A 26,797-nucleotide genomic window follows, 5' to 3' on the forward strand; every position below is an offset into this window, starting at 1 on the left:
ATGAAGACTAACAGTAGTTAGTAAACAGACTTCAAATAATTTCTTTTAATATGGAAAATATCTGTTCAACGCAAGTACTAGTATATGTAGATTTTGGCACTAGATACCACTGCAACTATGCAGGACAACAACATTGGTGTTTCCCTCAAACAAGACATAATTCAAAAGAAATTAAATTACATTATGCTCGCATCCGCACAGAAAAATAAATTAAAAAGATATTAGATTACATTATGCTTCCATCTGCAGCTCCATTATGTGACAGACTAAGCGTGTCAGCTATGACTTGACAGAACTAAACTTGGTCCAGGGGCTAACAGAAGTAACAATTACATTTTTCAGATTGTTGTGAAGAATGCAACTTAGAAAAACAGTAGATAACTAGCCCTCCCCATTTGATGTTGGATCACAGCTTAACATAAAACTACTTGCATAGACGTTATAAACTTGACTGAGGTTGGCTGAGCTCACAGTCCATATATGACCACGTAAAGCAAGAGGAAGAGAATCATTTATCTCCTCACAACTTTCTTCTACAATCGCAGCTTCTCTCCTCCTGCCTTCCTTCCAAAGACTTTTCACTAGCAGCTCCTTCGTGGCATAATCAGGAAGTAGATTTGAGCTTTTCATGTCCTCGAACACCCTCCATGCAAGAGCAGCTCTTTCACACTTGCAGTAACCATGTATCAAAACCTTAAACACGTAAGCATCTGGCTCGATGCCGCTCTGCCTAACCATTCCAAAAATCTTCTGCACATTTTTGATGTCTCCTTGCTTAGCAAAATAATCCATCAAACCAGAAAAAGTTTGAATATCTGGGCAAATGCCATTTAAAATCATTTCATCAAGCACCTCAAGAGCATCAGAGCTCCTACTGCACTTGGTCAATGTCCGTAATAATGATGAATATAGAACCATCAGCTTAAACTTCGAAATAGAACCACAGAGAGTCCTATCGTGACGAAAAATCTTCAAAGCAGAATCAGGATCTTTCGAAATGCCACAAAAGTCGATAATCAATTTAATGGTACTGAATGGAAGCTTTAGTCCCTCCTGTCTAATTTTATCCATCAGCTGATTAACCAATTGGACATGCCCATGTCGTGCTAAAAGGGTCATCATTCTCTGCACTGTGTAAACATCATGAGTAAACCCTGGTCGGCAAGCAACCCAGCAGAAAAAGTTCCAAGCTGCCACTGGAGATTTGAAATTTCGAAGGACTTTGCAAACCAAGCGAGTTGTCCACACAAACTTTGCATTCTCCAATTCCGAAACCTCATTGGGGCTCCAACTCTGCAAGGCATTTGCCAAAGCTCTAGGATCTAGCCATGGTTTCAATTTGACCCCATTGACCTCATTGACATCACAAGCAACACCATACTCCTTCTCATCCTCAGCCTCATCGTCGTCGTCGTCGTCGTCTTCAGTACCATCCACAAAATACTCGATACTTTTTATCCTCTCATTTGGCAACATTTCAGAAAGAATTTCATCGTTCTCATGAATACATCCTGCCTCTTTCATATGTTGCAACGAGCAAAGCAGAGCTCGAACAGGCAGCATCCCTTCAGCGTGCATATTGCTGAGTAAAATTTTCACGTCATCAAACCTTCGAACACTTACAAGACCCTCTGCCAAAATTGAGAACTGTTTCGATGTGCGCTTGATTCTCATTAATGGTAAAACACTGAAAACCTCCAGTGCCGAATCCAGCTTCCCAGAATTCACAAGGTGCTCAATAATATTTGTATATGTTCTAGAATTAGGGTTTGCTCCTTCCACAATCATCCTATGGAATATCTCCACAGCCTTGGAATCTTCACCGTTTTCTGCATAAAGGCGCATGACAATGTTATAAGATTCTGTGCACACATGTCTGTCCAACTCTCTATACTTATCCCACGTATCAAGAACTGAGTCAATGTCTCCAGTTGCTGCATACCACTGCATAAGGTTCATATGGCTAACCCGAACATTTTTAAAGCTCCTGGCATCAATGGCATCAACCAAAGCATCAAGTTCCTTCCTTCGACCTGATCTGGCCAAAATGTTGGCCAAGGCGTAAATGGTACTTTGTGTATGACTAAAGTTCGAATTTGATTCGAGAACGTCAATTACTGAGAGTGCCGAATCAGCAGAAGGAGCAGAACGGAGAGCGTGAGTGACAACAAAAGAGTCCAAAAGGCGGTCATTCAAGAGAGTCGTAAGCAAACTCTGGGAATTCGATCGAAGCACAAGCCTTATGGAGTCAATAATTCTGGCTCTATAGAGGTAGTGCGAGACCTTGCTAGGGAAAGGGTCACGAGAAAATAAGCGAGTCTGCTGGTTTAAGCTCGTGGACAGGATGCCAGTTCCAGCAGAAAAGAAATGCTTGCGGAACATGGGCTTTCGACAAATTCCAACGTCAAACATACAACAAATCAAACTCGCTCCTGAACGTCATGATGGGTTCGGCTACCACGACATTACAAGTGAAAGACGAATTGACTGGATGCATCAAACACCTGCTGTGCCGATAAACGTTTCGACGAGGACGCGCTCAGCAACACAAAACCCACAACGAGGAAGAGGGTGAAAGCATAAACCGGGCGCAGTCAAGAGCCGAAACATATACTGTATCTGCCTTCAAACATCATCACGAAGGTTTGGAGCGAAAACGAGAGGGACTCTGCTGTCAGGCAAAACATCAAACATCTTCGGTGCAGGCAACGATTTTTTTCCTGAACTTCTCACCAAGGCACGTAATCATCCCCTCTAGGAAAGGCAAGACTGGAGATGACCCACGACGCGGCTATGCGAGAATGTGACGAAAAGGAATGAATTCCGCAGTGATTTCTCTTCAGGAGGAGACGACGAGAGAACAGTTTGGTGGTTACTAAGGCCGAAAGGGTTTACGAGCCGGGTGGAATTTTGAAGGTTCGCACTGAAATCACGGACCACCCTCTCCTTTGGGGAATTTCTCGTATGGACCCGGGTCCGGCGAAACGGATCCATCACAACCGTTTATTTGGTAGGATCCATCCATATCTATTCTACGAAATTTATAAAATGAATGATTATGATCGAACCTTTATAGATAAGGCATTTTCACAGTTATTTATTGAATATTATGTCTAAAGAGCCTATCATTATCTTTTCCTTTTACGGGTATCCTTGCAGAACTCATTTGCTAAAAATTTGAGAGAAAAAACTCTCTCAATCCGTATTATGTAGACTTACGTCAGAATCTGTCCAATACTCAAAAAATTTAAAAACAAAATAATACTTTAGGAGATATGGAAAAACTTATAAAAACTCTAAGCGGTCTAGAAATTCGTAAAAACGGACAAAAGGCTAAAATAATGTAGAAAATAGACCTAAAATATTAAAGTGTCTTAAAACATGCATAAACCAAATATTGTTTCATATCGTTTGACAACGGGTTCTATATGTTCTGTATATTCACGTGGTTTCTCTTAATTCGTAAGTTTAAACTTTTGGATTGAACTTTCAAACATGGTATTGGAACTGAGCAGTGTCTTATATCAAAGATTTTCTAGACCTATTATTTGTCTCCCATTTATATTTTGTCTAAGTGTGAGGAGGAATGTTTGAATATTTATTTTTAAAGCACGTTATTCATCTATCGATTTAGCTTTTGAGTTGAATTTTCTAACATAATGATTGATTTTGAGGCCTAAAAAACAATTGCAAATGGGGTACCATGGCTCTAAATATCAGCAACATTAACATTAAAGTGGAAGAAACGCTCATCGAATGTATAAGATCCACTAAATAGGCATGATCATTAATCCGCTGCTTAATTTTGTATGGCCCGTACTTCTTCGGCTCGGACTTACCGTAGTGACCCACTGGAAACCGCTCTTTTCGCACGAAAACCAGCACATCAGTCACCTGTAGCAAACACTTTCTTCCTATGATAATGGTCCACAGCAAGCTTATACTTGGCGTTAGCCTCCCCTAGTTTCTGCTTGACAGCCTCTTGAGTCGACTGCACCTGCCAAGTTTTGAGCTGCTATATGCTCTTCTTGGCTGACTTAGCACATGGCGAGGACATCTCCTGTAGACAACAAAGAAAGGATATTCCCTGTAGCTGAACGAATCGCGCTGTTGTCCGCTAACTCTGCCTGAGCTAAAGCGAAATCCCATTGCTTCGGTTCCCCTCATGAACACTTCAGATCGAATTTCCCAAGTAGGGTTAATCGCATCAGTTTGGCCATTCGTTTGTGGGTGAGGTGTGCTGCTCTAATCAACGGACGAACCAAACAAATACCACAAACTTCTCCAAAAAGATAACAACACTACACGGGAGTGTACAAACCCATATTAAGCATCTAGCCTTCCGTCGGACAAGATCAAACTACATCATTTCTCTGACGTCAAGCTTCAACTGAGGGAAGAAATACCGCCCTAACACTAATGGATTTTGAGGCCCAAAATGACAACAAATGCAGAACCCTTTTCACCACAGCATTTCTCTCAAAACAAGCTTTCCGAATTGTTATCATGGCTCCTGTAACTCTTCTTAGATCAAAAGTTATGACTTATTTACTGAACACAGTGTAAACCCATGGTCTGAGCCGGCCTAACTGATCATCTGCCTATCTGAACACTCCAAAAAGTCATTTGCAGCCACGTCCACGTTACAAAATAATACCTTTGGATAGTTGTTGCTCATCCGCTTAATCAATCGATAAATTTCCCTATTTGTCAAGAACAATATTATGTCACCAGGAAGATCAACTAAGCAGGTAAAACCCGAGCTGATGGAAACTCCTGCTAATGTCATGAGCTAGATAATACGTGAGGTGAAAACTCGACTGGGTGACCTAAATATGATATGTCTGCATCTAGTGTTGTGGGAACCAAATCTCTGTTCTGCTCTTAGCCCACGGATGCGCATCTCCCTTTCTTAGGATTGCATGCAGAGAAGATGGCTCAAGCAACTCCTAGATGAACCGAATAAATTTCATGACAATACAAATGAAAATGGAATCACAAGGAAGCCGGCTAATTTTTTTAGCATCTTATACACACACATTCATCTTATTACCGAGCCAAACATAAAGCAGGCTTTTGGTTTATACTTGGACGAAGAGATCGGCTAGGAAATTTCTTGAAAAGATGTATAGATCAGCTAGGAAAGACTCCTGTCATACGGATGTAATCGAGCGTGCCTTTAAGGCCGTACATGTCCGTCGCCCTTTTCACTAATTGAAACCCAGTGCCGTAAGGATGATCGGTTCTTGATTCGATTCCATGCCGAAGAAACTTGGCAAGCCTTTTCTCAAAGTTGAACAGTGGAGACGGTGCAGCTTTGCTCTTAGACATGGACCGGATTTGAGAACCCAACCACGTGTGAGCCAAAACTTCACAAAGGCCTTCTTTGACCTCAAGACTCAAATTGTGATAACCTGTCAAGCATATGACAATTTTCTAGTTCAAAACCCTAATGTCCCAAAGGAAAGATCAGAACATCTTATTATGAAGTCAATTGAAGTATTAAACTTTTTGGTCGGATGCTATCCCAAAAAAAAGTGGCAACTTACTAATCTGCTTACCAGATTTCTTCTTTTTATTTTTCGTTACGAAAATCTGTTGCTCCTAGTTGTCGCATAGGGGTAAAACGTTTAACTACCCGATCAATGATCTTAGGAGTTAAAGCATAATAATGTGCGGTATCGACAGTGTTATAGATCACACTAGGCTAGCAAGCTAACTTTAAAAGACTAGTCGATTTTTCGAACGTATTATGATTAAAATTAGAGGTGGAAAATGCATCATAATCAAGAGACGCACCGTCAATTTCAAGTACGTGCCATGCATGCATCATCTCATGAGTGAGGATTTGCCCTGTGAACAACCTGTACAAAACATCAATTTCTCTTGTGAAGTCTCTAATCAAAGATAACTAGTCTCAATCTGTACTTTTTTTTAATGAGACCTTACTTTGAAATTGTAATTGGTAGGAATTGGGAGGGGAGAAAAGTACCTCGGGAGACCATACAACACTCTTATGGATACAACTCTTGAGTGGGCGACCAGCGTATGTCGTCTACCTTCCACATTCTAAGATTCAAACAGAGCCAACAGAAAGAAAAGGTTACCGCTTTGTTGCTAGATTGACACTAGTAAACGATGTGAACAATGAGAAAATCTCGGGTGCAAAGAAGCACATACGGTGTACATAGTGTGAACGTACGACGTTGTCCTTCCATATGTCCCGTCCAGTCGATGATGCCCCTGTCCAGTGCGGAGCAGACACTCAGATTAGGAGCGTGGGATGAAAACTTTTTGCAATTTCTTGGCTTAGAATTATGTGGAATTTCATTGATGATGCCATAGAATATTAATGCTAGAAAGCGGACAATTACATTGATTTACCAAGCGGTTGGGTAAACCAGTCTTTAAACAAGCGGATCATATAAAACAGCAAGCCAGATTAAGAAGCAAGACGATAATTATAAACCGAATTTCGTCTTACATTCTTTCCATCTCTTGCTTTGGATTCCTTCATCTCTTGCTCGTTCACCAGGTATAGCGGAATCGTTCGCTGGTGGACTTTCATGCCTAAGTATTCATAAAATTCTCGTATTTCATGTTCGAGAGCTTTAAATGCCTGATCGTCCATGATTGCGGAGTCACGACATTCTGGGCATAACCGCCGACCGTCGCTCAGGGTTGGATATGTTGATCCTTTGGGCTGCACAATGTTTCACAAGCATTAGCGACCTCTCTCAATTGCTGGGGAGTTTGTGCAAGCTAAAACAGATTGTTGGTAAACATGAAGGCATTTAGCTTAATCCTTTTTGGGTAAAGGCATGCATAGAAATATGCTACTGATGTGAGGTCCTTCTGATCTCAAACACTTCAAAATGATGTACAGCCAGTCAATAGGCAAAACAGAGAAATATATGAGGTGCGCGGTTCTTCTTTCATGGCGCGACGGGGCCCCACGGAGCACCGCATTACATTACGAAATATATTTGCCATCTTTTATTATTTGTTATTTATAGCATTTATAATATTATCACTAACTAATTAATAATAAGAAATTGCAGCATGGATGGGTTTGGAAAAATGAACTCATGGGTTGGTTTTATAGAGTCAAACAAGTTACAAACTTCATGAAATAGTCGCTCTGGGACAATGTTAGGCACGGGCATGGGCACGGGCGGGGCGGGGGATCACGTCTCCTGTCCTCGTCCCGCGGGCTAAAAACTTGCCTCACTACCGCCTCTTGCCCATTCCTATAAACTTATGGAAATTTATGAGCCATTATGTGAAAATTATTTTTATTATGAATTATGAGAAAATAAAAAAAATGTATGCACTAGAAAGTAGAAATGTATGTTTATAGAACTTTTTTTCTAATTTAATTAGACAACAATGAATTGGGATTTTTGAGAGAGAGAGAGAGAGAGTATATCTCGTATCTTTGACCAAATATTTCTATCATTTACCAATTTTTGTTTACCTTCTTTAACAACGTCTTAAACTAACCAGCTACTATATCAAGTTACAAATCTTTTTTGTATGACTAGCCAACTTTTCTTCAGCTAAGTTACCAATTAATTCTAAGTTACCAACTCTCTTTTTGAGTTGCTTACAATCTATTAGTTTTTTTTTTTGAAACTCGCCAACTTTCTGTGAAGTTACCACTTTTATTTGCTATACTTATCAATCATTTTTTACAATTAAGTTACCAACTAGTTTTACAGTACTAACTGTTATTTGAGTTAATTGCCAACATTTGTTTGCTTTTCTTTAATTTACCAAGTTCTCTTATATCTAATAAAATAACACTTGTCTTTTACTATGCTAACAAAATATTTACCTTTCTTAATAATACTTTGCATATAGTAACTATTATATGAAATTACCAACATTTGTCACAGTGACAAAACAACTTTTTTCTCGATTAAGTTACCCTATAGAATAGTTAGTAAAATAGAGGACACAAATGCATATCAATACCTAACATAAAAGAGTTGATAACACAGAACTAGTCTAAGTTGATAATTCACTTAAGTTATAGTTAGATGTAGTTTAAAAAGATAAATAAAAATTTGTAAAGAATAGAAAAAATTAAAATAATAATAAACTTGATAAATAAGTCTAATGAGAGTTGATAATGCAATACTACCTGGTAACATAACTAGAGAAAATTTGGTAAATCGGTTAATAAAGGCAACTACTTTCTAAAAAGAGTTGGAAATTTAAGATATTGTTAAGAAATACAACTAAAAGTTGGTAACTAACAATAAAATGCCGACAATTGAAAAAAAACCCAAATGAATAGTGGTAAGTAACTCAAATAAGAATTGGTAATCCAATATTATGTGGTAATTAAATGAGATAAAAATTGCTCAGTCACACTAATTTAGATTGGTAATTTCAAAAACGAGTTGATAAATATAAGGGAGTGCTAACTAAGATAAATGATGAAAAAAAAACTAAGGTAAATCAAAATTTGGTAACTAAATAGAAAAGTTAGTAAATTATAAAACAACGATAACATTGGTAAATAACTCAAAAGAGAGTTGATAATCCAAAATTAATATTGTTAATATAATTTGTCAAAATTTGGTAAGTCGCTCTAATTTAAGTTGATAATTTCATAAAAGAGTTAATACAGTCAAAGTGTTATTAACTTATGCAAATGAAAGTAAATTAGTACAAAAATTAGTAATTGCAAACTATTAACAAATTAGTAATTTCATGTAAGTGTTAGAAAGTGTTAGTCGTTCTTTTTCCAACCATTTTTTGACGCTCACCAACACTAATTGAAATTTATCAGTACGAAATTATTTCAGCACTTTGGTTGCTTTTAGAGGTTTACTTTGCTGGTATGATTAGTCTTTTAGGTTCAATATTTGTAAATATTTACACGTTTGAGATATTTGCACGGGCGGATTTAGATGAAATTATGCTTTAGACCTTAGTATAAAAAACATTTACATATTCATCTAATTTCTTTACATTCCAAAGTGTAAGGAAGTACTATTAGAAATTTTTAACAAAAAACCATCCAACTTTAGGAGCTATATTTACAACAATCATGCTTCTAATTGTGAAATATGAAGAATGATGAGTAATTATTTCCAAACATGAGAATTAATGCTCAGCATATACGGAATGATTGAACTTTACTGTTACGCCTGTCTCAATTCTGAAATCATTAACTATCTGTTGAATTGTTAGAAAGAATCTTAATATGTCAATAATCCCAAAAAGTCAAGAATTAGTGATGTAGGGCAAATAGTTTAGAGCTATTGTGCTAAGATGAGGTTATAGTTACAAAATTTTCGAAAGAACTATACATCCTAGGCTATTTATTTTGTGAAAGACATCATCTTTCTAATAGGAGAAAAAGAAATTTTCTTAACTTGATGCAGGTTAGTTATTGAAAAGAATGAACTTTAGTTTTCTTAACAATGTTCTCTATTATACATTAATTTAAAAAATCATTTATTAGTGGATGATATTTTGGCATCTAATTGAAAGGGAACCTACCTTCAATCTTTTGCAACAACAACAAGATGGTGTCCCATCTCTCCCATGCGCACGACAGTACTTTTGTCGCCAAAAAGGATGACGACGGAACAGAAGACGGCCATTTGCATCCACTGGGATCTGTAACCAAGAAAAGGCAGGGAAAAAAGACAGAAGATTTGGTGAATTTATTCTTTGGTTGATCACATAAAAAATTCAAACATCTAAAAGTATCCAGTTGATAGATTGTTCTTGAGAAAATGTTGCTGAAAAGAACACAAGAATTCTTACAGGTTGCCCGCAAACAAAGCAAATTGGACGAGGACGATGGTGGTGGTCGTGGTTGAGGTGGTGGTCTTTGTCATTGTTCAGATAAATAGAGTGATCCTCAGACTCAAAAACCTATCAGCACGACATATTTCCAGATTTTACAATGGTAGCATATAACTAGAGTGTTTATGCAGTGACTAAATTGAAATTAAGCTACATCGGAACCTCTTGATTAGCAAGCAGACCATCGGAAGGATAAGAATGAACGTGTTCTGGATGCGGAAAGGCTTGCCTGTAGCATAGAAGGAAGCCAATGAATCTTTTGTGAACAAATTCACCTTCTTCTTTTTCCTTTTCTCCCACAAACAACATTCATATTGAATTGGGTAAAGAGTAGTGAAAAAAATAGAAGTGAATAGAGCACCCGTTATCGGGATAAAATGAGAACGGAAAAGGTGGGGATATATTTGCAATGTCAAAAGGTGAGGATAATGCGAAGGCCATATTTTGTTGGAAAGACAGGGTGGGTTGATCATCTTCATGCTCCGATTTCAGTTCTTCATATCGTATCCAGTCCTTGGTCCATGCCTCTCCATAGAGATCATCCTCTGAATAACCTTCACCATTAATCTGAATCAGAATCACTACAGATACATGGAAAAGAGACATTGTCGAGGAATCTAAATACTTTTAAGTAAAAAGGTTTCCAATGTGAGTGCAATGAGAATAAATATGCATTTAGGAATATATAAAACTGTGGTTCAATGTGGTTGACGTCGGAGAGAAGTTTCATGAACCACGGTCTGATTTACCTTGACCATCTTCTGAGAAGGAACGAATGTGGGCGATTTGGTAGTCCCTTTCTTGTTCTTCGCTCTCTGTTGATTCGTCCTGCACATTGAGGTTCTACAACCATTTGACCCTGATCTATGGCAGCTATCAATTCCCAGCATCCGACTTATGCAGCTACACTTCTTGTGCATTATAACCCCCCATGAATTAACCACAAATGAATACAAGAACAACAATTAACCCTCAACTTATACTCCTTGTATTACCTCTGCATTGTTGGGCTCATTGGCACTAGAACAACGTTCATCATCCTCACAGCTTTCATTAGATCTCTGTCTGGAGCAAGTCACAAGCAAACCAAACATGTCTTCTATATCAGAATATCAGTACATCTGAGTTAGAAAACAAGAAGCAACTAGGGGCATGAAAGCATGACATCCAGGATGCACGTATACATGTAGAGGAGGACATTTTCAGAAATATGCTAGATTAATGTCGTGTACATTTTTCTTAACAACTTCGACCATGGGAAAAACATTTGCCCGTGTACTTAGCTCCATAGCATCCATGAGATTTCTTTCCAAGCTTAGCAAGAGGCGGACTAGTAATTTTGAGTCACCAACTTGAGTATATTGACCCTATACGAGAACAATGTCAATTGGAAGCACCGACGTGGCGAGACCTTCACCATAATGTGGTGGTTAACCATAATGATGCAACTCATATTTCAACAGATGATTAACTCAATGGGTTGGTCGATTTTGATTCCGAAACTTCAGTCGGGTCAACTCTACAAGAAGGGTTTTCTAACAAATAATGGCCTACATATTTACAACCCCACAGATCATGCATGTTTATATTGGAAATATTCAATGATTCATCCTTTTTGCTTCAAATTATTCAGGGTAAGTTTCTAACAAGGCCGTGAAACTTGAATAAGGATGTAAACTTCAAAAAGCAGAGTGACCCTACCCTCCATTAATCATGTATTGAGTTTAATTCAAAGAACCACGGCCTTGGTATGATCCTGTAGTTGTAAGAATGACAATGTAATTGTCGGCCACTATATTCAGAAAAAGGAGGCGATGTCTCAGCAGTCAGCTTCATTACCTGTCCTCAGAATAAAACGAGAATGGAAAATGGGGAAATATGTTCTCGATTTCCCACAGAGGATTTGAATTGAAGACTAAACTTTGTGGGAGAGCCTCGGCGATTCGCTCATCTTCATTCACCAAGTGGCTGGCTTTGTAATATTGTTCATCACCAGTCTCTGACTGACCATCATCGGATTCTTGGTCTTCCTCTGAACAACATTAGTAGTCTGGAGTCAGACAAACTGTTTCTTATAAAAGATGCCATTTCAGTGAGGTCTCCGCTGTATAACCCATGTTCAAGAAATGATATATTGCTAAGATATGCCCAATCTGTGGAGAGTTCAAAGAACACGAAGGCTTTTCCGCTCCCCTGGCCGATCACAAATGGTAATATGATGGCTCACAAAGCGCATCCTTTTAATTAGTTCTTTTACTTTTCCCCAGTAATACTTCTAAAAGAACCTTTACAGGATCAAAATTTCCTAGTAAATTGAAATTCGATTTTCTACATCAAATCCCGGGAAAATAAGGAAAGGGACCGGGAAAGTTGCAAGAAATCCAGCATTAACCATCGAATGTTTTGTCATTCAACAGAGTAGGCAAGTTCAATTCACTTGGCAGTGTCACTGCTGTATCAAGTTTAACACTTTACCTGCTTCGTTTTCTTCAGCTGAAGAAAGAGTAGTTGTATAATGTGTTTCTTCTCTCTCACTATCCAATGCTTCATCCTACACCAAATGATATGAGCAATTTTCAAGGCTGAATTAAATCTCTATCTAAAGTGTACACTGCATCAATCTACCATGACATGAACTTTCAGGCGCAAATAATGACAACCAAACACCAGCTAGTTCTTTCTTGCTTAAAAGAAAAGACAAATAGATTTGCAACAGTAAGTACCGACAAATCACAAGGCTTGTCCCAGTCGCCATCCTCGTTGTTGTTCGATTGTATCCTGGAGTTGGAAGCAGAACCTTTCAGAATTTTTCTGAGCCAACCCATTTGACAGACAATTGTTGATTGTCTATTGACACAATGACTTGTTCTAACGGGCAACCGGTGACTGTGCAAGCCAGATGTGGCCGAACAAGTACAGAAGCAAGAAATGTTCAATGACTCGATAATATTTTTCATATAGGACAACCATGGCTCTCTTCTTTGGCCAGACTGGCCTGATTATATTTAATCAAATAGAACTTAATTCATCGAAGAACCAGGATGGCTGTTCACCAACCGAACCACGCTGATTAAGTTACAATAACAACCATGGCTGTTTATTACCACCAAAGACAATATTATCTTACCTGTACCTGTGGGCTTTGATTCGTGAACTTTATGTATGTGTGAGTTTTTGATTCTTTAATTGTAGCATAGCTGGACCTTATGTCTTTAGTGCCTTTATTTCTTTATTACCAAGGCTTAAGACATACGAGATCAGTAACAAGATTGTTTTGGCTGAAGCCGCCGTATTAACTTCTGAGATAATCTCCTCGCCTATCCCCATCCAAATTAGATTCCTCTTGGTAGTCCGGTTGACCGATTGTTTCAAGCCACCGGAAGGAGTTCTTTGAGCGGTTGGCTGCGGGAATTATTCAGTCACGGCACCACTTCATTGGCCCTATTCAGGTTTTCACCAGAGCGAGCTGCTCCATAAGCGTATTTTGAGTTCCCTGCAGATTTTACTTCATGGTTCGTTGGGATGCCTGGAGACGAATAATAGATGTCCATAAGGTCTGTATCGCCTGATCTTTGTCAGCTTGAGAGTTTCTCCCATTGGGTCGACACCAGACTTGGCTTCACTCTCTAGCGATTTTGCCGGCTCTAATAGCAGCTGACGCAGCAAAAAATGATTGAAAAATACAAACAAATCAATCCGGAACTCGCACAAAGGCGCAATAACATTCAAAGGCGGAATTCAGAACTCTATCCAATATAATTATGTCAAAAGCGGTCCGATACTCTAAAAAGAATAATTAAGTACTCTGGAAACCGTAGATGACTTAAGAAAACCCAAAAAATAACAATAAGCAGTAAAGAAGTTTGGAAAAATAAACAAAGGGCTAAAAGAATGCTTAAAATAGATAGGTGTCCTGAAACATGCCTACATATACCGAATCTCTGTTGTTCTCCGGATCCACACATGCATCTCCCTTTCTTAGGATAGCATGTGGAGAAGATGACTCAAGGAACTCTTAGTCGAACCGAATACAATTCAAAAGAATACAAAAGAAAATTGAATCACAAAAGGAAGCTGGCCAATGTTTCATCTTATTACTGAGCCAAACTCATAATCAGTCATTAGACAGACCATGTATAAACAAGAAAAATTTCTTTATAAGAGCATATAGATCATCAAGGATAGCTTCCTGTCATACGTATGTAGTCGAGTGTGCCTTTAAGGCCATACATGTCCGTCGCCCTTTTCATCTTTCGAAACCCATCGCCATAAACAGTATCAGGATTCGATTCGATGTCATGCTGAAGAAACTTGGCAAGCCGTTTTTGGAAGTCAAACCCTGGAGATAGTGCCATTTTACTCTTGGACATGGACCGTATGTGAGAATCCAACCACATGTGAGCCAAAATTTCACAAAGGCCTTCTTCGACCACGAGATCTAAATCGTGATAACCTGCCAAACATACCAATTCTCTAGTTCAAAACCCAAATGTCCCCAAGGAAAGACCAGAATATCTTTTCATGTAGTCAGTTGCACCATCACACTTTTTTGTCAGATTCTGTCCCCCAAAAAAACAAGGGGCAATTTACTAATCTAACTAATTAGATTTCTTTCTTTTTTACGAAAAATCTCTTATTATTGTTTGTCGCATAGGGATGTTAAAGCACGATAATGTGTGGTATAGACAGTGTAATAGTGTTGGGAGAGCGCGGCAAAATCGGATACCTTCGTCGTCTAGGAGATTGTTAGGAAGGAGCATCAGTCCGAGCATGTCAACAAATCCAGTTGTATCTACCTTCACTCAAACTTAAGTTAATGTGTTATTAACCAATTAGGATATATATTAACTACTCCACACTATACAAATTCTCCGTATCTCAACAATCTCCCACATTCATCTCTAGTCTCTTTATCTATACCGATACATATTAGAAACGGGTCACCAATCAACTATTGTCTCTTATACTATTTATTGGAAGTGCGCAGCAGTATCCAATACCTTCACCAAGGAGATTGCCAAGAGAGCTCCTAAGTTTGAGCCTATCAACATGTTTAGTTAAACTTACCCTCGCTCAAAAGGTTAAGCTAATGAGTGATGGACCAATTAAAATATATTAACTGCTCCACACTAACCATACAAATTTTCCAAAATGAGAATTTTCTAACACGTCTCACACGTGCATCTCAACAAATAGATCACTAGGCTAGGGTTCTTTGTCTTTGTCTTTGTTTTATTTTGCTAGAAAATATAGCTAGGGTTTTAGAAGTGTGGTGTCGAGAATTAAATCAAAGACACAGCCTAGCAAGCTAACTTTAAAAGACTAGTGGATATTTTCGAACATATTATGGTTAAGATTAGAGTAAAAAACTACATCGCAATCAAAAGAAGAACCTTCAAGTGTGAGCCAGGCATGCATCATCTCATGAGCGAGGGTTTGCCCTGTGAACAATCTGTAGAAAAGATCAAATTTTCTCTTCAAGTCTCTTATCAAAGATAGCAAGTCTTAATTTGAACTTTTTGATGTGACCTTAATTTGAAATTATAATTATAGGAAGGTACCTCGGGAAACCTTTCCAAACTCTTATGGTTAGATCTCTTGAGTGGGCGACTAGAATATGATCCTCTCCTTCCACAGTCTGAAATGAAATGGGAGTCGACCAAAAAAAAAAAAGGTTATCACTCTGTTGCTAAATTGACACAAGTAAACAATGTGAAAAATGAGAAAATCTCAAGTGCAAAGAAGCACATACGGTACAAATATGAAGGGGTTTCCACAACGTACGGCCAAATGTCTGATTCGGTCGATGATGATCCTATCCAGTGTGAAGCAGAAACTTTGGTTAGGAGCGTGGGATGAGAAATTTAGCAATTCCTTAGCTTAGGAATCCGAGACATTATAAAGTTAGCGGAATTTCATTGATGATGCCTTAGAATAACGCTAGACAGTGCGGGCAATTATATTAATTTACCAAGCGATCGGGTAAACAAGTCTTTAAGCAAGCGAATCATATAAATGAACCAGCCAGATTAAGAAGTATGGTTATAGTTATAAGTGGAACTTCATCTTACGTTCTTTTGGCATCGGGCTTTGTCTTTCTTCATCTCTTGCTGGTTCACCAATAATAATGGAATGTTTCTCTGGTGGATTTTCATTCCTAGGCGTTCATAAAATTCTCGTATTTCACGTTCGAGAGGTTTTAATGCATGATCGTCCATTACTGCAGAGTCATGACATTCTGGGCATAACCACCGATCGTCGCTCAGGATTGAGTACGTCGATCCTCTAGGCTGCACAATGTTTCACAATCATTAGCGACCTCTCTCAAATGTTGGGGAGTTTGGGCAAGCTAAAAGAGAGTTGGTAAACATGAACGAAATAATCTAATCATTTTTTTTTTGTAAGACATGCATAGAAGTAGGCTACTCACATGAGGACCTGTGATCTCAAATAATTCTAAATGATGTATAGCTGGTCAATGGACAAAACAAAGAAATGATAAGACATGGAGAATAGGGAACGGAGTCACATAGACTGCGTTTGGTCGCTTGGATTTCTAGCCAAATAGAACTGGATAGAATATGATATAAAATAAAATGATTTGCTATATCATATCTAATATTTGGTGAATCGTGGTAATAAAATCGGATATTTTCATATCCTATCGTAACCATGGTTTGGTATGAATGGCATATTGAGGTAAATGAACCTAAAAATGCACAAATAGAGATAGTAATGATTTCACATATTTATTGGTAAAGAAATCACAAATGCACAAATGAAGGTAACCTCCATCAATTGATTCATAATTATTGCATGATCTACATCTTAAATAGAAAAGGGGATCATTGCATCATTCTAGAGTGATAGATTCGATTATGACAAGAAATTGTAAACAGGCTACAACAACATTGATGAGGTATATTAGTGAAAATGCCAAATCTAGTAAAAGAGAGAAAACATGATTAGTTACTTTTGCAATTCCAAAAAGTATAGGGCTTTGACTCTTTTGCCATTTTCGGGAAAGTTCAATACGAACTACACAGTTACGAAAAATAAGGAGTTTCAACTCTTTTGCTGCTTTTGTGGACTTTTGACGTAAACTAGAGAGCTATGGAGGAGTTGTGAAGCTTTAACATGAATAAGAGATATAGAAGAGAAGGAGACAAAGAGAATTAGGAAGATCCGTTTCAAGTTTGAATTTGTTCATTTAAAATCAGGGTTCTTCTACCTCATTTTTATTAACTTATTTTTCCTCTTTTTTTATTTCATTTTTATTCCCTTCCATCATTCCTTAATAAAAAAATTATTAAATAATAAACTATATAATAAGTATAGATAATAAATATGTAAATATATAGACTATATATTATAGAATTGAAAGAAATTAAAATATATAAATATTAATAGGAATATATAAAACGAAAATTGTCCATTCTTTTGTTAATTTGAATTTGCTTTCTTTATATTTGAATCAAAATATTATTTTATATTTAATTTAATTAATTTAAGAAGTTTGTTATTAAATACAAATAGCTTTTATATCATAAATACAAGAAATCATATCCACATTTATTCCACGTTTCCCATGGGATATTTTTGACGGGTTATATCATCCTTATATTCGACTTTATCCTTTCTTGAGCAAGAACCAAATACAAGATATTATATATGTTTTTCTATTCTGACTTTTATCCTGTCTACCAAATATAGCCATATGGATGGACTTGGGGCAAGACTGGGATAGGGATCACGTCCCCTGTCCCTACCCCGCGAGCTGAAAATTTGCCCTGCCACCGCCCCGTGCCCTGTACAGGCGAGGCAGTTCCTCTTTCATGGGGCGACAAGACCTACGGGGGCACCACATTACATTACGAAAAATATAAACCATCTTTTATTATTTTTATTTATAACATTTATAGTATCATCACTAACTCTAATAATTAGAAATTGCAGCATGGATGGGTTTCGAAAAGTGAACTCATTGGTTGGTGTTATAAAGTCAAACAAGTTTCATAACATAGATGCCGTAAGACAATGTTAGGGATGGGATGGGATGGCGGGGTGGGGCGGGAGATCACGTTCCCTGTCCTCTTCCCACGGGCTAAAAATTTGCCCCACCATCGCCTCATGCTCATTCTTATAAACTTATGGAAATTTATGAGGTGAAATAAATTTTTTTTGTTATGCATTATGAGAAAATAAAAAAATGTACTCACTGGAAATGTATGTTTATACAAAATTTAATTGCACAAACAAATGAATTGCGATTTTTGTATGAAATAAACGAAAGTATTTTGTATCTATCAGCTTGAGAGAGAGAGAGAGAGAGAGAGAGAGAGAGAGAGAGAGAGAGAGAGAGAGAGAGAGAGAGAGAGTATTTTCTCTTATCTATGACCAAATATTTCTATCCTTCACCAATTTTTGTTTACCTTTTATAACAACACCTTAGACTTGCCAACTACTAATATAAATTACCAAACGTTTTTGTGTGACTAGCCAACTTTTATTTGGTTAAGTTACTAACTAATTTTGGGTTATCAACTCTCATTTGCATCGCTTACGAACGATAATTTAGATTTTTTTTAAAACTTGCCAACTTACTATTAAGTTAGCACTCTTATTTTCCTTACTTAACAATCATTTTCTACGATTAAGTTACCAACTAATTTTGCATTTTAATTACCAACTAATTTTGCATTACTAATTCTTATTTGAGTTAATTTACCAATTTCTCTTATATCACTGGCCTAATCCCTAAAAGACCCCCAAATTGGGTCCGGTCCGAATTCTTCCCCAAACTCTTTTTTGTCTCAGAAAAGATTCTAAACTTTAGGTTTTGCCTCAAATCTGCCCCGAACTTTTTTCTGTCTCAGAGGAAACCCAAAAACTTTAGGTCCAATCTCAAATCTGCCTCGAATTTTATTTTATTTTTCCTAAAAACATCACAAACTTTTAATCTATTCTCAAATCTACCCCCGTGATCTACTCCCAACTTGACGTGGCATTTCCACGTTGATAACGAATTCACATCAGTAAGGTGACATGGAAAATTATCTCCAAAATGAAATCATTCTAGGATATGAAAATTAGGGACAACAAACGACAATTTTTGGACGGAGGGCTAATGCGGGCAGAATTGAGACTAGAGTAAAAGTTGGTGATTTCTCTTAGACAAAAAAAAGTTTGGGGTAGCTTTGAGAACGGGCCTAAAGCTGGGGTTGTTTTAGACAAAGAAAAGTTTGGGTCAAATTTGAATTGGACCTAAAGTTTGGATTTTTTTTAAGATAAAATAAATTCGAGCAAAATTTGGACTAACACTACAAAAAAACTTGTTTTTTCCGACGAAATTTCCAACGAAAAATTTGGAAAAATTCGTTGGAAAACGAATTTCCAACGAATTTTCCAACGAAAAAAAATTCGTTGGTAATAAGTCGTCGGAAATTTTTCCAACGAAAAATTTCAATTTTCGTTGGAAATTTGCGATAAATTTTTTTTCGTTGGAAAATTCGTTGGAAAACTCGTGGCTAAATTCGTTGGAAACGAATTTTTTTTTCCGACGAATTTTTTTCGTTGGAAATTACAAATTTTTTTTTGGTCGAGTTAAAAATCGTGGAAATTTTTTTTTGGTTTTTTTTTTGATCGAAAAATAGCCCTCGCCGCCGGCGAGGGCCAGCCTCGTCGTCGGCGAGGGCTAGCCTCGTCGCCGGCAAGGGCTAGCCTCGTCACCGGCGAGGGCCGAGCTCGCCGGCCATGGCGAGCTCGGCCCTCGCCATGGCCGGCGAAGGCAAGCCTCGTCGTCGGCGAGGGCCAAGCTCGCCCAGATCTGGGCGAGCTCGAGCTCGCCGGCCATGGCGAGCTCTGCCCTCGCCATGGCCGAAGATGAAGAAGAAGCAGCAGCAGCAGCAGGGGCGGGAGCAGGCTTCGGGGCCGCCGCCCGTCAAGTCCGTCGTCGTCTCCTAGCCTCGCCGGCCATGGCGAGGGCCGAGCTCGCCATGGCCGGCGAGCTCGGCCCTCGCCGGCGACGTGGCTTGGTGGCGTCAGGGGCGTCGGGGGCGTCGGAGGCTTGGTGTCCATGGCGCCGGAGCCGGAGGAGGAGGGGGGGCGGCGGGGGAGGCAGAGGGGGAGACGGAGGGAGAAGGTGAAGGCGAAGGAGAGAGAGAGAGAGAGAGAGAGAGAGAGTGAATGTGGAAATTGAAAGTTGTGGGAATAACGAGCGCGAAAATAAGGAACAAGTCGGGTTTTCGTTGCAAAATTCGTGGGAAATTTCCCACGAATTTTGCAACGAAAATTGTACACACTAAAATAATTGTCCGGAAAATTGAAATTCGTTGGAAAGTTCGTTGGAAATTTCCAACGAATTTTCCAACGAAAATTATACACACTGAAGTAATTGCCCGGAAAATTGAAATTCGTTGGAAAATTCGTTGGAAATTTTCAACGAATTTTCCAACGAATATAAAAAATACCGAACAGTACCGGGTTTTTTTTGGAATTCGTTGGAAAATTCGTTGGAAATTTCCAACGAATTTTCCAACGAATATCAAAAATGCCGAACAGTAACCGGTTTTTTTGTAATTCGTTGGAAATTTCCAACGAATTTTCCAACGAAAATTGTAAACACTGAAATAATGGCCCGGAAAATGGAAATTCGTTGGAAAATTCGTTGGAAATTTCCAACGAATATAAAAAATGCCGAACAATACCGGGTTTTTTTGAATTCGTCGCAAAATTTGTTGAAAATTTCCAACGAATTTTTTTTCGTTGGAAATTTCCAACAAACTTTGCGACGAAAATTTTTTCGTTGGAAATTTCCAACGAACTTTGCGACGAAAATTGTTTCGTTGGAAATTTCCAACGAATTTTGCGACGAAAAATTTTTCGTTGGAAATTTCCAACGAATTTTACTTTTCGTTGGAAAATTTGTCGCAAATTTGCAACGAAAATTTTTTCGTCGCAAATTTTCGTGGCAAAAATCCAGTTTTTTTGTAGTGTAAATCTAAAGTTGAGGGTTTTTCTAGGGTGTAAAGCCTATATTTGACAAAAAAATTATCTTTTATTACACCAACTATATTTACCTTTCTTAATAATGTTTTATAGTAACAATTATTATATGAAATTACCAACCCTTATCACGGTGACAAGCCAACTTTTTTCTTGATTAAATTACCCTATAGAATAGTTGGTGAAATAGAGATAACAAATGCACATTAATAACTAATAAAAGAGAGTTGGTAACACATAATTAGTCCCTCAATTGTAGATAAGTAGATAAATCACTTAAATTATAGTTAGATGTAGCTTAGAAAGATAAAAACAAATCGGTAAAAAATAGGATATATTAAAAGAAAAGCAAACTTGGTAAATAAGTCCAATGCGAGTTTTTGACCAAAAAAAAAAGTCCAATGCGAGTTGATAACACAAAACTAGTTGATGACTTAATTATAGAAAAGTTGGTAAATTGGTCTAATTAAGGTAACTACTTTCTAGAAAGAGTTGGTAAGTTTATGGTACTGTGAAGAAATACAACTAAAAGTTTGAAAATGACAATAAAAAGTTGACAAATGAAAAAAAAAAAACCAAATGAACATCGGTAAGTCGCTCATATAAGAGTTGGTAACCCACATTATGTGGTAACTAAATGAGATAAAAATTGGTAAGTGACGCTAATTTAGGTTGGTAATATTTAAAAAGAGTTAATATATATAAGTTAGTAACTTATGCAAATGAAAGTAAGTTAGTACAATGATTAGCTTTGCAAACTATAAACAAATTAGTAATTTTACATAAATGTTAGATAATATTGGTTGTTTTTTTTCCAATAATTTTTGACATTCACCAACACCAATTGAAATTATCATGAAAAAAATCTGTACTTTCTGGTAAAAAACCATAAAATTCAGCAGTTTAAACATCTGGTTGCTTTTAGAGGCTTCCTTTGTTGATTTGATTTGTCTTTTAGGTCCCAAATTTGTAAAGATTCACACGTATGTGATGTTTGGATGGGCGGATTTAGATGAAATTATGGTTTAGACCACAGTTCTTCAAAAACATTTACATAGTCATCCAATTTCTTTACATTCCAAAGTGTAATGAAGTATTATTAGGAATTTTTAACAAAAAACCATCCAACTTTAGGAGCTATTTTATTTACAACAATCATGCTTCTAACTGTGAAATACGAAGAATGATGAGTAATTATTTCCAAACATGAGAATTAATGCTTTGGCATATATGGAATGATTGAACTTTACTATTAGGCCTGTCTCTATTCAGGAATCAACAACTATCTATTGAGAAGTTAGAAATAATTTTAATACGTCAATAATCCTAATTAGGGAAAATTGTTAAGAGCTATTGTGCTAAGATTAAGTTAGGTTCCGTTTGTTTCATAGAAAATGAGTGAATTGAAAAATATTTTCCTAAAAAATGATCGCGTGTATCGCTTGAAATAATTAGTCAATAAAAACTACTTTCTTTACCGACAACAATTTGTGTCTACACTTTTACGTAGACGATGAAAATATTTTTCGTTCATTCATTTTTGTAAGCGATATAAGCGATCATTTTTTGAAAATGATTTTCCAAATCACTCATTTTTGGCTAAACAAACGGAGTCTTAGTTACAAATTTATTGAAACAATTATATATCCTTGGCTACGCATTTTGTGAAATACATTATCTTTCTAAAAGGAGAAAAAGAAAATTTTTTGATCACGATTAGGGGTGAGCATGGTTCCAGAGTAGAACCTAGAAACAGAGAATCGGATTGGTGGGAACCTGTCAGGTTCCAAGGTATGCAGGTAAATTTTAGGTTCCAAAAATTAATAAACCTGTTTTGACGGGAAGGTTCTAGGTAGGTGGAAATCGGAACAAGTTTTTGTATATTTTTTGGTCTATGTCTTCGCGCGATCCTGCGGTATTCCATGGCGTTCGATGACGAGTGTACATTCTGGAACTATTAGTCTGACCTTCCATTTTATGATTGAGACTTTTACTTCTTCGTGTGTCTAAATATAAGTTGTGGTCAGTGAATTGTATAAACAAGTGATGGTCATTAAAGGTGATGATTCACTGCAATCGTTCAATTAATAATTCAAATGGAACTTGGTTAGATTCTAGAACCGAACTTGGAACCTGTGATAGGGTAAGTTCCAGGTTCCAAAAATTTAGAAATCTGTTTCAAGGGTAAGTTCCAGGTTCCAAGTATGGAACCTGTATGGGTTCCACACAGGTTCCACGGATTTCAAGTGGAACTTGTACGGAACCTGAAACCACTCGTCCCTAATCAAAATACAGGTTAATTATTGAAAAGAATGAACTTCAATTTTCTGAACAAGATTCTCTATTATACATTGCTAAACAAATTATTTATTAGGGGATGACATTTTGGCCCAACATGTTCTGCTTTAGATCCGTCCTTAAATGTTTGAAATTGATTTCTAACCAATAAGAGGGCATCTAATTGAAAGGGAACCTACCTTTAATCTTTTGCAACCACAACAAGGTGTCCCATCTCTCTTATGCGCTCGACAGTACTTTTGTCGCCAAAAAGGATGTCGACGGAACACAAGACGGCCATTTGCATCGACTGGGATCTGTAAACAGGAAAAGGCAAGGAAAAAAACAGAAGATTTAGTGAATTTGTACTTTGGGTGATCGCAGAAAAAATCAAATATCTAAAAGTACCCAGTTTACAGATTCGGCTTGAGAAAAAGTTGCCGGAAAACAAAAGAAGAGGTAATAACACAAATGATCCATGAAATTTAGTTCAATGTGCAATATAATCTGATGACACTTAATTTGTTTAATGTAGTATCTGAACTTTTAAATATTTTCATATAGTTATGGACTACATTAGATATTTACCAATAGTTCATGGATCACATTGAATAAATTAAAAGTTCAGGGATGACATTGCATATTGGAAAAAAGTTTAAAGACTACATTGGACAAATTAAAAGTTCAGAAACGCCATTGTATATTGAACCATAATTCAATGACCATTTATGCCGTTATCCCAAAAAAAGAGCTCTTACAGGTTGCCCACTAACATAGCATATTGGACGAGGATGATGGTGGCGGTGATGGTTGAGGTGGTGGTCTTTGTCAATATTTTGATCAATGTAGTCATTCTCAGAGTCAAAAACCTATCAGCACAACATATTTCTAGATTTTGCAATAACTGCATAAAACTAGAGTATTACGCAGTAATTCAATTGAAACTAAGCTACATCGGAACCTCGTGATCAGTAAGCAGACCATTGGAAGCACAAGAATGGATGCATTCGGGATGCCGAAAGGCTTGCCTGTAGCATAGAAGGAAGCCAATGAATCTTTTATGAACAAACTCCCTTCTTCTTTTTTCTTTTCTCCCACAAACAACATTCATATTGAATTGGGTAAAGAGTACTGAAAAAAATAGAAGTGAGTATATAGAGGGGCACCCGTTATCGGGATAAAATGAGAACGGAAAAGGTAGGAATATTTTTGCAATGTCAAAAGGTGAGGATGATTCGAAAGCCAAATTTTGTTGGAAAAAATGGGCTGGTCGATCATCTTCATGCTTCGATTTCAGTTCTTCATATTGTACCCAGTCCTCAGTTGATGCCGCTCCATAGAGATCATCGGCTGAATGACATTCACCATTCATCTGAATCAGGATCACTAAAAGATACATGGTAAAGAGATTGTCGAGGAATCTAAATACTTAAGTAAAAACGTTTTCAATGTGACTGCAACGAGAAGAAATATGCACTTAGGAATATCTAAAACCGTGGTCCAGTGTGGTTTATGTCGGGGAGAAGTTTCATGAATCAAGGTCCGATTTACCTTGACCATCTTCTGAGAAGGAACGAATGAGGGCGATTTGGTAGTCCGTTTCTTCTTCCTCGCTCTCTGTTGATTTGTCCTGCACATTGAGGTTCTACAACTGTTTGACACTGATCTATGCAGCTATCAATTCCCAGCATCCAACTTATGCAGTTATACCTCTTGTGCATTGTAACCAACCCATGAATTAACCACAAATGAATACAAGAAAAACAAATACTCCCAACTTACAATTTTTGTATTACCTCCGTATCGTTGGGCTCATCGGAACTAGAACAATGTTCATCATCCTCACAGCTTCCATTAGATCTCTGTCTGGAGCAACTCACAAGCAAACCGAACATGTCTTCTATATCAGAATATTAGTATATCTGAGTTAGAAAACAAGAAGCAACTAGGGGCATGAAAGTATGACATCCAGGATGCACGTATACGTGTAGAGTTTTCTTAACAACTTCAACCTTGGGAAAAACATTTGCAAATGTACTTAGCTCCATAGCATCCATGAAATTTCTTTCCAGACTTAGCAGAAGGCGGAATACATAATTTTGAGCCACCAACTCGAGTATATTGACCCTTCATGAGAACAATGTCAATTGGAAGCACCGACATGGCAAGACCTTCACCATAATGTGGTGGTTAACCATAATGATGCAGATCATATTTCAAAAGATGATTAACTCGATGGGTTGGTCGATTTTGATTCCAAAACTTCCATCAGGTCAACTCTGCAAGAAAGGTTTTCTAACAAATAATGGCCTATATATCAACAACCCCACAGACCATGCAAGTTTATGTTGGAAAACTATTCAATGATAGATCTTTTTTGCTTCAAACTATTCAGGGTAAGTTTCCAACAAGGCCGTGAAACTAGAATAAGGATATAAACTTTAAAAATCCAGAGTGACCCTACCCTCCATTAATCATGCATTGAGTTTAATTCAAAGAACCATGGCCTTGATATGTTCCTGTAGTTGTAAGAATGACAATGTAATTGGTGGCCAGTATATTCAGAAAAAGGATGCGAAGTCTCATCAGACAGCACCATTACCTGTCCATAGAATAAAACGAGAATGGAAAATGGGGAAATATGCTCTCGATTTCCCACAGAGGATTTGAATTGAAAACTAAACTTTGTGGGAGGGCCTCGGCGAGCCGCTCATCTTCATTCACCAAGTGGCTGGCTTTGTAATATTGTTCATCACCAACTGACCATCATCGGATGGTTGGTCTCCCTCTGAACAACATTAGTAGTCTGGAGTCAGACAAACTGCTTCTCATAAAAGATGCCATTTCAGTGAACTCTCTGCTGTATAACCCGTGTTCAAGATACGATACAACCCATGTTCAAGAAATGACAAATTGCTGAGATATGCTCAGTCTGTGTAGAGTTCAAAGAGCACAAAGGCTTTTCCGCTCACCTGGCTGATCATAAATGGCAATATGACGGCTCAGAAAGCGCATCCCTTTAATTACTTCTTTTACTTTTCCCTAGTAATACTTCTAAAAGAACCTTTACAGGATCACAATTTCTGAGTTAATTGAAATTCGATTTTCTACATCAAGCCTCGGAAAATAAGGAAAGGGACGGGGAAAGTTGCAAGAAATCCAGCGTTATCCATCGAATGTTTTGTCATTCAACAGTGTAGGCCAGTCCAATTCACTTGGCAGTGTAACTGCTGTATCAAGTTTACCACTTTACCTGCTTCATTTTCTTCAGCTGAAGAAAGAGTAGTTGCATAATGTGTTTCGTTTCTCTCACTATCCAATGCTTCATCCTACACCAAATGATATGAGCAATTTTCAAGGCGAATTAAATCTCTATCTAAAGTTTACACTGCATTAATCTACCGCGACATGAACTTTCGCATGCAAATAATGACAACCAAACACCAGCTAGTTCTTTCTTGCTTAAAATGAATGACAAATAGATTGCAACAGTAAGTACCGACAAATCACGAGACTCGTCCCAGTCGCCATCCTCGTTGCTGTTGGATTGTTTCCTGGAGTTGGAAGCAGAACCTTTCAGAAATTTTCTGAGCCAACCCATTTGACGACAATTGTTGATTGCCTGTTGACACGATCACTTGGTCTAATTAGCAACCAGTGACTGAGCCAGCCAAACTTGGCCGAACGA

The 26,797-nt window shown here is 37.6% G+C and overlaps 4 protein-coding genes and 2 long non-coding RNA genes across 6 annotated transcripts; all 6 read right to left on the bottom strand.

Annotated features, from left to right (window-relative positions):
• Nucleotides 1-206: 206 nt before the first annotated feature.
• LOC115686513 (pentatricopeptide repeat-containing protein At5g66631) lies at nt 207-2,988 on the bottom strand. Its single transcript, XM_030611846.2, has one exon. It carries the CDS (start codon nt 2,410-2,412, stop codon nt 382-384), a length of 2,031 nt encoding a protein of 676 aa, XP_030467706.1. The 5' UTR covers nt 2,413-2,988; the 3' UTR covers nt 207-381.
• A 2,145-nt stretch (nt 2,989-5,133) lies between these two features.
• Nucleotides 5,134-6,631, bottom strand: LOC130138797 (protein DA1-related 1-like). Its single transcript, XM_056313929.1, has 5 exons — nt 6,485-6,631; nt 6,181-6,243; nt 5,993-6,069; nt 5,800-5,864; nt 5,134-5,414 (listed from the first exon to the last, which is right to left on the bottom strand). Exons 1-5 carry the CDS (start codon nt 6,629-6,631, stop codon nt 5,134-5,136), a joined length of 633 nt encoding a protein of 210 aa, XP_056169904.1.
• A 2,887-nt stretch (nt 6,632-9,518) lies between these two features.
• LOC115686098 (uncharacterized) lies at nt 9,519-12,653 on the bottom strand. Its single transcript, XM_056313930.1, has 7 exons — nt 12,552-12,653; nt 12,304-12,379; nt 11,668-11,860; nt 10,824-10,893; nt 10,578-10,656; nt 10,190-10,409; nt 9,519-9,636 (listed from the first exon to the last, which is right to left on the bottom strand). Exons 1-7 carry the CDS (start codon nt 12,651-12,653, stop codon nt 9,519-9,521), a joined length of 858 nt encoding a protein of 285 aa, XP_056169905.1.
• A 1,271-nt stretch (nt 12,654-13,924) lies between these two features.
• On the bottom strand, nt 13,925-16,046 carry LOC130134587 (protein DA1-related 1-like). The gene is made up of 4 exons (XM_056313931.1): nt 15,900-16,046; nt 15,390-15,466; nt 15,222-15,280; nt 13,925-14,281 (listed from the first exon to the last, which is right to left on the bottom strand). The coding sequence occupies exons 1-4, from the start codon at nt 16,044-16,046 to the stop codon at nt 14,004-14,006; spliced, it is 561 nt and encodes a 186-aa protein (XP_056169906.1). The 3' UTR covers nt 13,925-14,003.
• Nucleotides 16,047-23,287: 7,241 nt separating this feature from the next.
• On the bottom strand, nt 23,288-24,481 carry LOC115665556 (uncharacterized). Its single transcript, XR_008817044.1, has 3 exons — nt 24,276-24,481; nt 23,868-24,137; nt 23,288-23,426 (listed from the first exon to the last, which is right to left on the bottom strand). It is a non-coding gene; the product is annotated as an uncharacterized LOC115665556 (long non-coding RNA).
• Nucleotides 24,482-24,658: 177 nt separating this feature from the next.
• On the bottom strand, nt 24,659-25,834 carry LOC130138727 (uncharacterized). The gene is made up of 3 exons (XR_008817043.1): nt 25,712-25,834; nt 24,906-25,628; nt 24,659-24,739 (listed from the first exon to the last, which is right to left on the bottom strand). It is a non-coding gene; the product is annotated as an uncharacterized LOC130138727 (long non-coding RNA).
• Nucleotides 25,835-26,797: the final 963 nt, after the last annotated feature.

The sequence above is a fragment of the Syzygium oleosum genome, unplaced genomic scaffold (assembly GCF_021117445.2).
Source record: "Syzygium oleosum isolate NSW1041296 unplaced genomic scaffold, Sole_v2.1 Sole_v2.08, whole genome shotgun sequence".
Classification (NCBI taxonomy): domain Eukaryota; kingdom Viridiplantae; phylum Streptophyta; class Magnoliopsida; order Myrtales; family Myrtaceae; genus Syzygium; species Syzygium oleosum.

Bases quoted from the DNA above. Each gene is read 5' to 3' on its own strand.
- LOC130138797 (XM_056313929.1), bottom strand. From the start codon at position 6,631: ATGGACGATCAGGCATTTAAAGCTCTCGAACATGAAATACGAGAATTT. The intron at 6,244-6,484 runs GTAAGACGAAAT...CGCACTGGACAG, and splicing joins AAGCAAGAGATGGAAAGAAT to GGGCATCATCGACTGGACGG. The intron at 6,070-6,180 runs GTATGTGCTTCT...TTTGAATCTTAG, and splicing joins ACGTTCACACTATGTACACC to AATGTGGAAGGTAGACGACA.
- LOC130134587 (XM_056313931.1), bottom strand. From the start codon at position 16,046: ATGGACGATCATGCATTAAAACCTCTCGAACGTGAAATACGAGAATTT. The intron at 15,467-15,899 runs GTAAGATGAAGT...ATTTCATTTCAG, and splicing joins AAGCCCGATGCCAAAAGAAC to ACTGTGGAAGGAGAGGATCA. The intron at 14,282-15,221 runs GTTCTTCTTTTG...TATGTTTGGCAG, and splicing joins TGCCTGGCTCACACTTGAAG to GTTATCACGATTTAGATCTC.
- LOC115686513 (XM_030611846.2), bottom strand. From the start codon at position 2,412: ATGTTTGACGTTGGAATTTGTCGAAAGCCCATGTTCCGCAAGCATTTC.
- LOC115686098 (XM_056313930.1), bottom strand. From the start codon at position 12,653: ATGGGTTGGCTCAGAAAAATTCTGAAAGGTTCTGCTTCCAACTCCAGG. The intron at 11,861-12,303 runs GTAAAGTGTTAA...AATGTTGTTCAG, and splicing joins AGCTGAAGAAAACGAAGCAG to AGGAAGACCAAGAATCCGAT. The intron at 10,410-10,577 runs GTAAATCAGACC...ATGTATCTGTAG, and splicing joins CTTCTCAGAAGATGGTCAAG to TGATTCTGATTCAGATTAAT.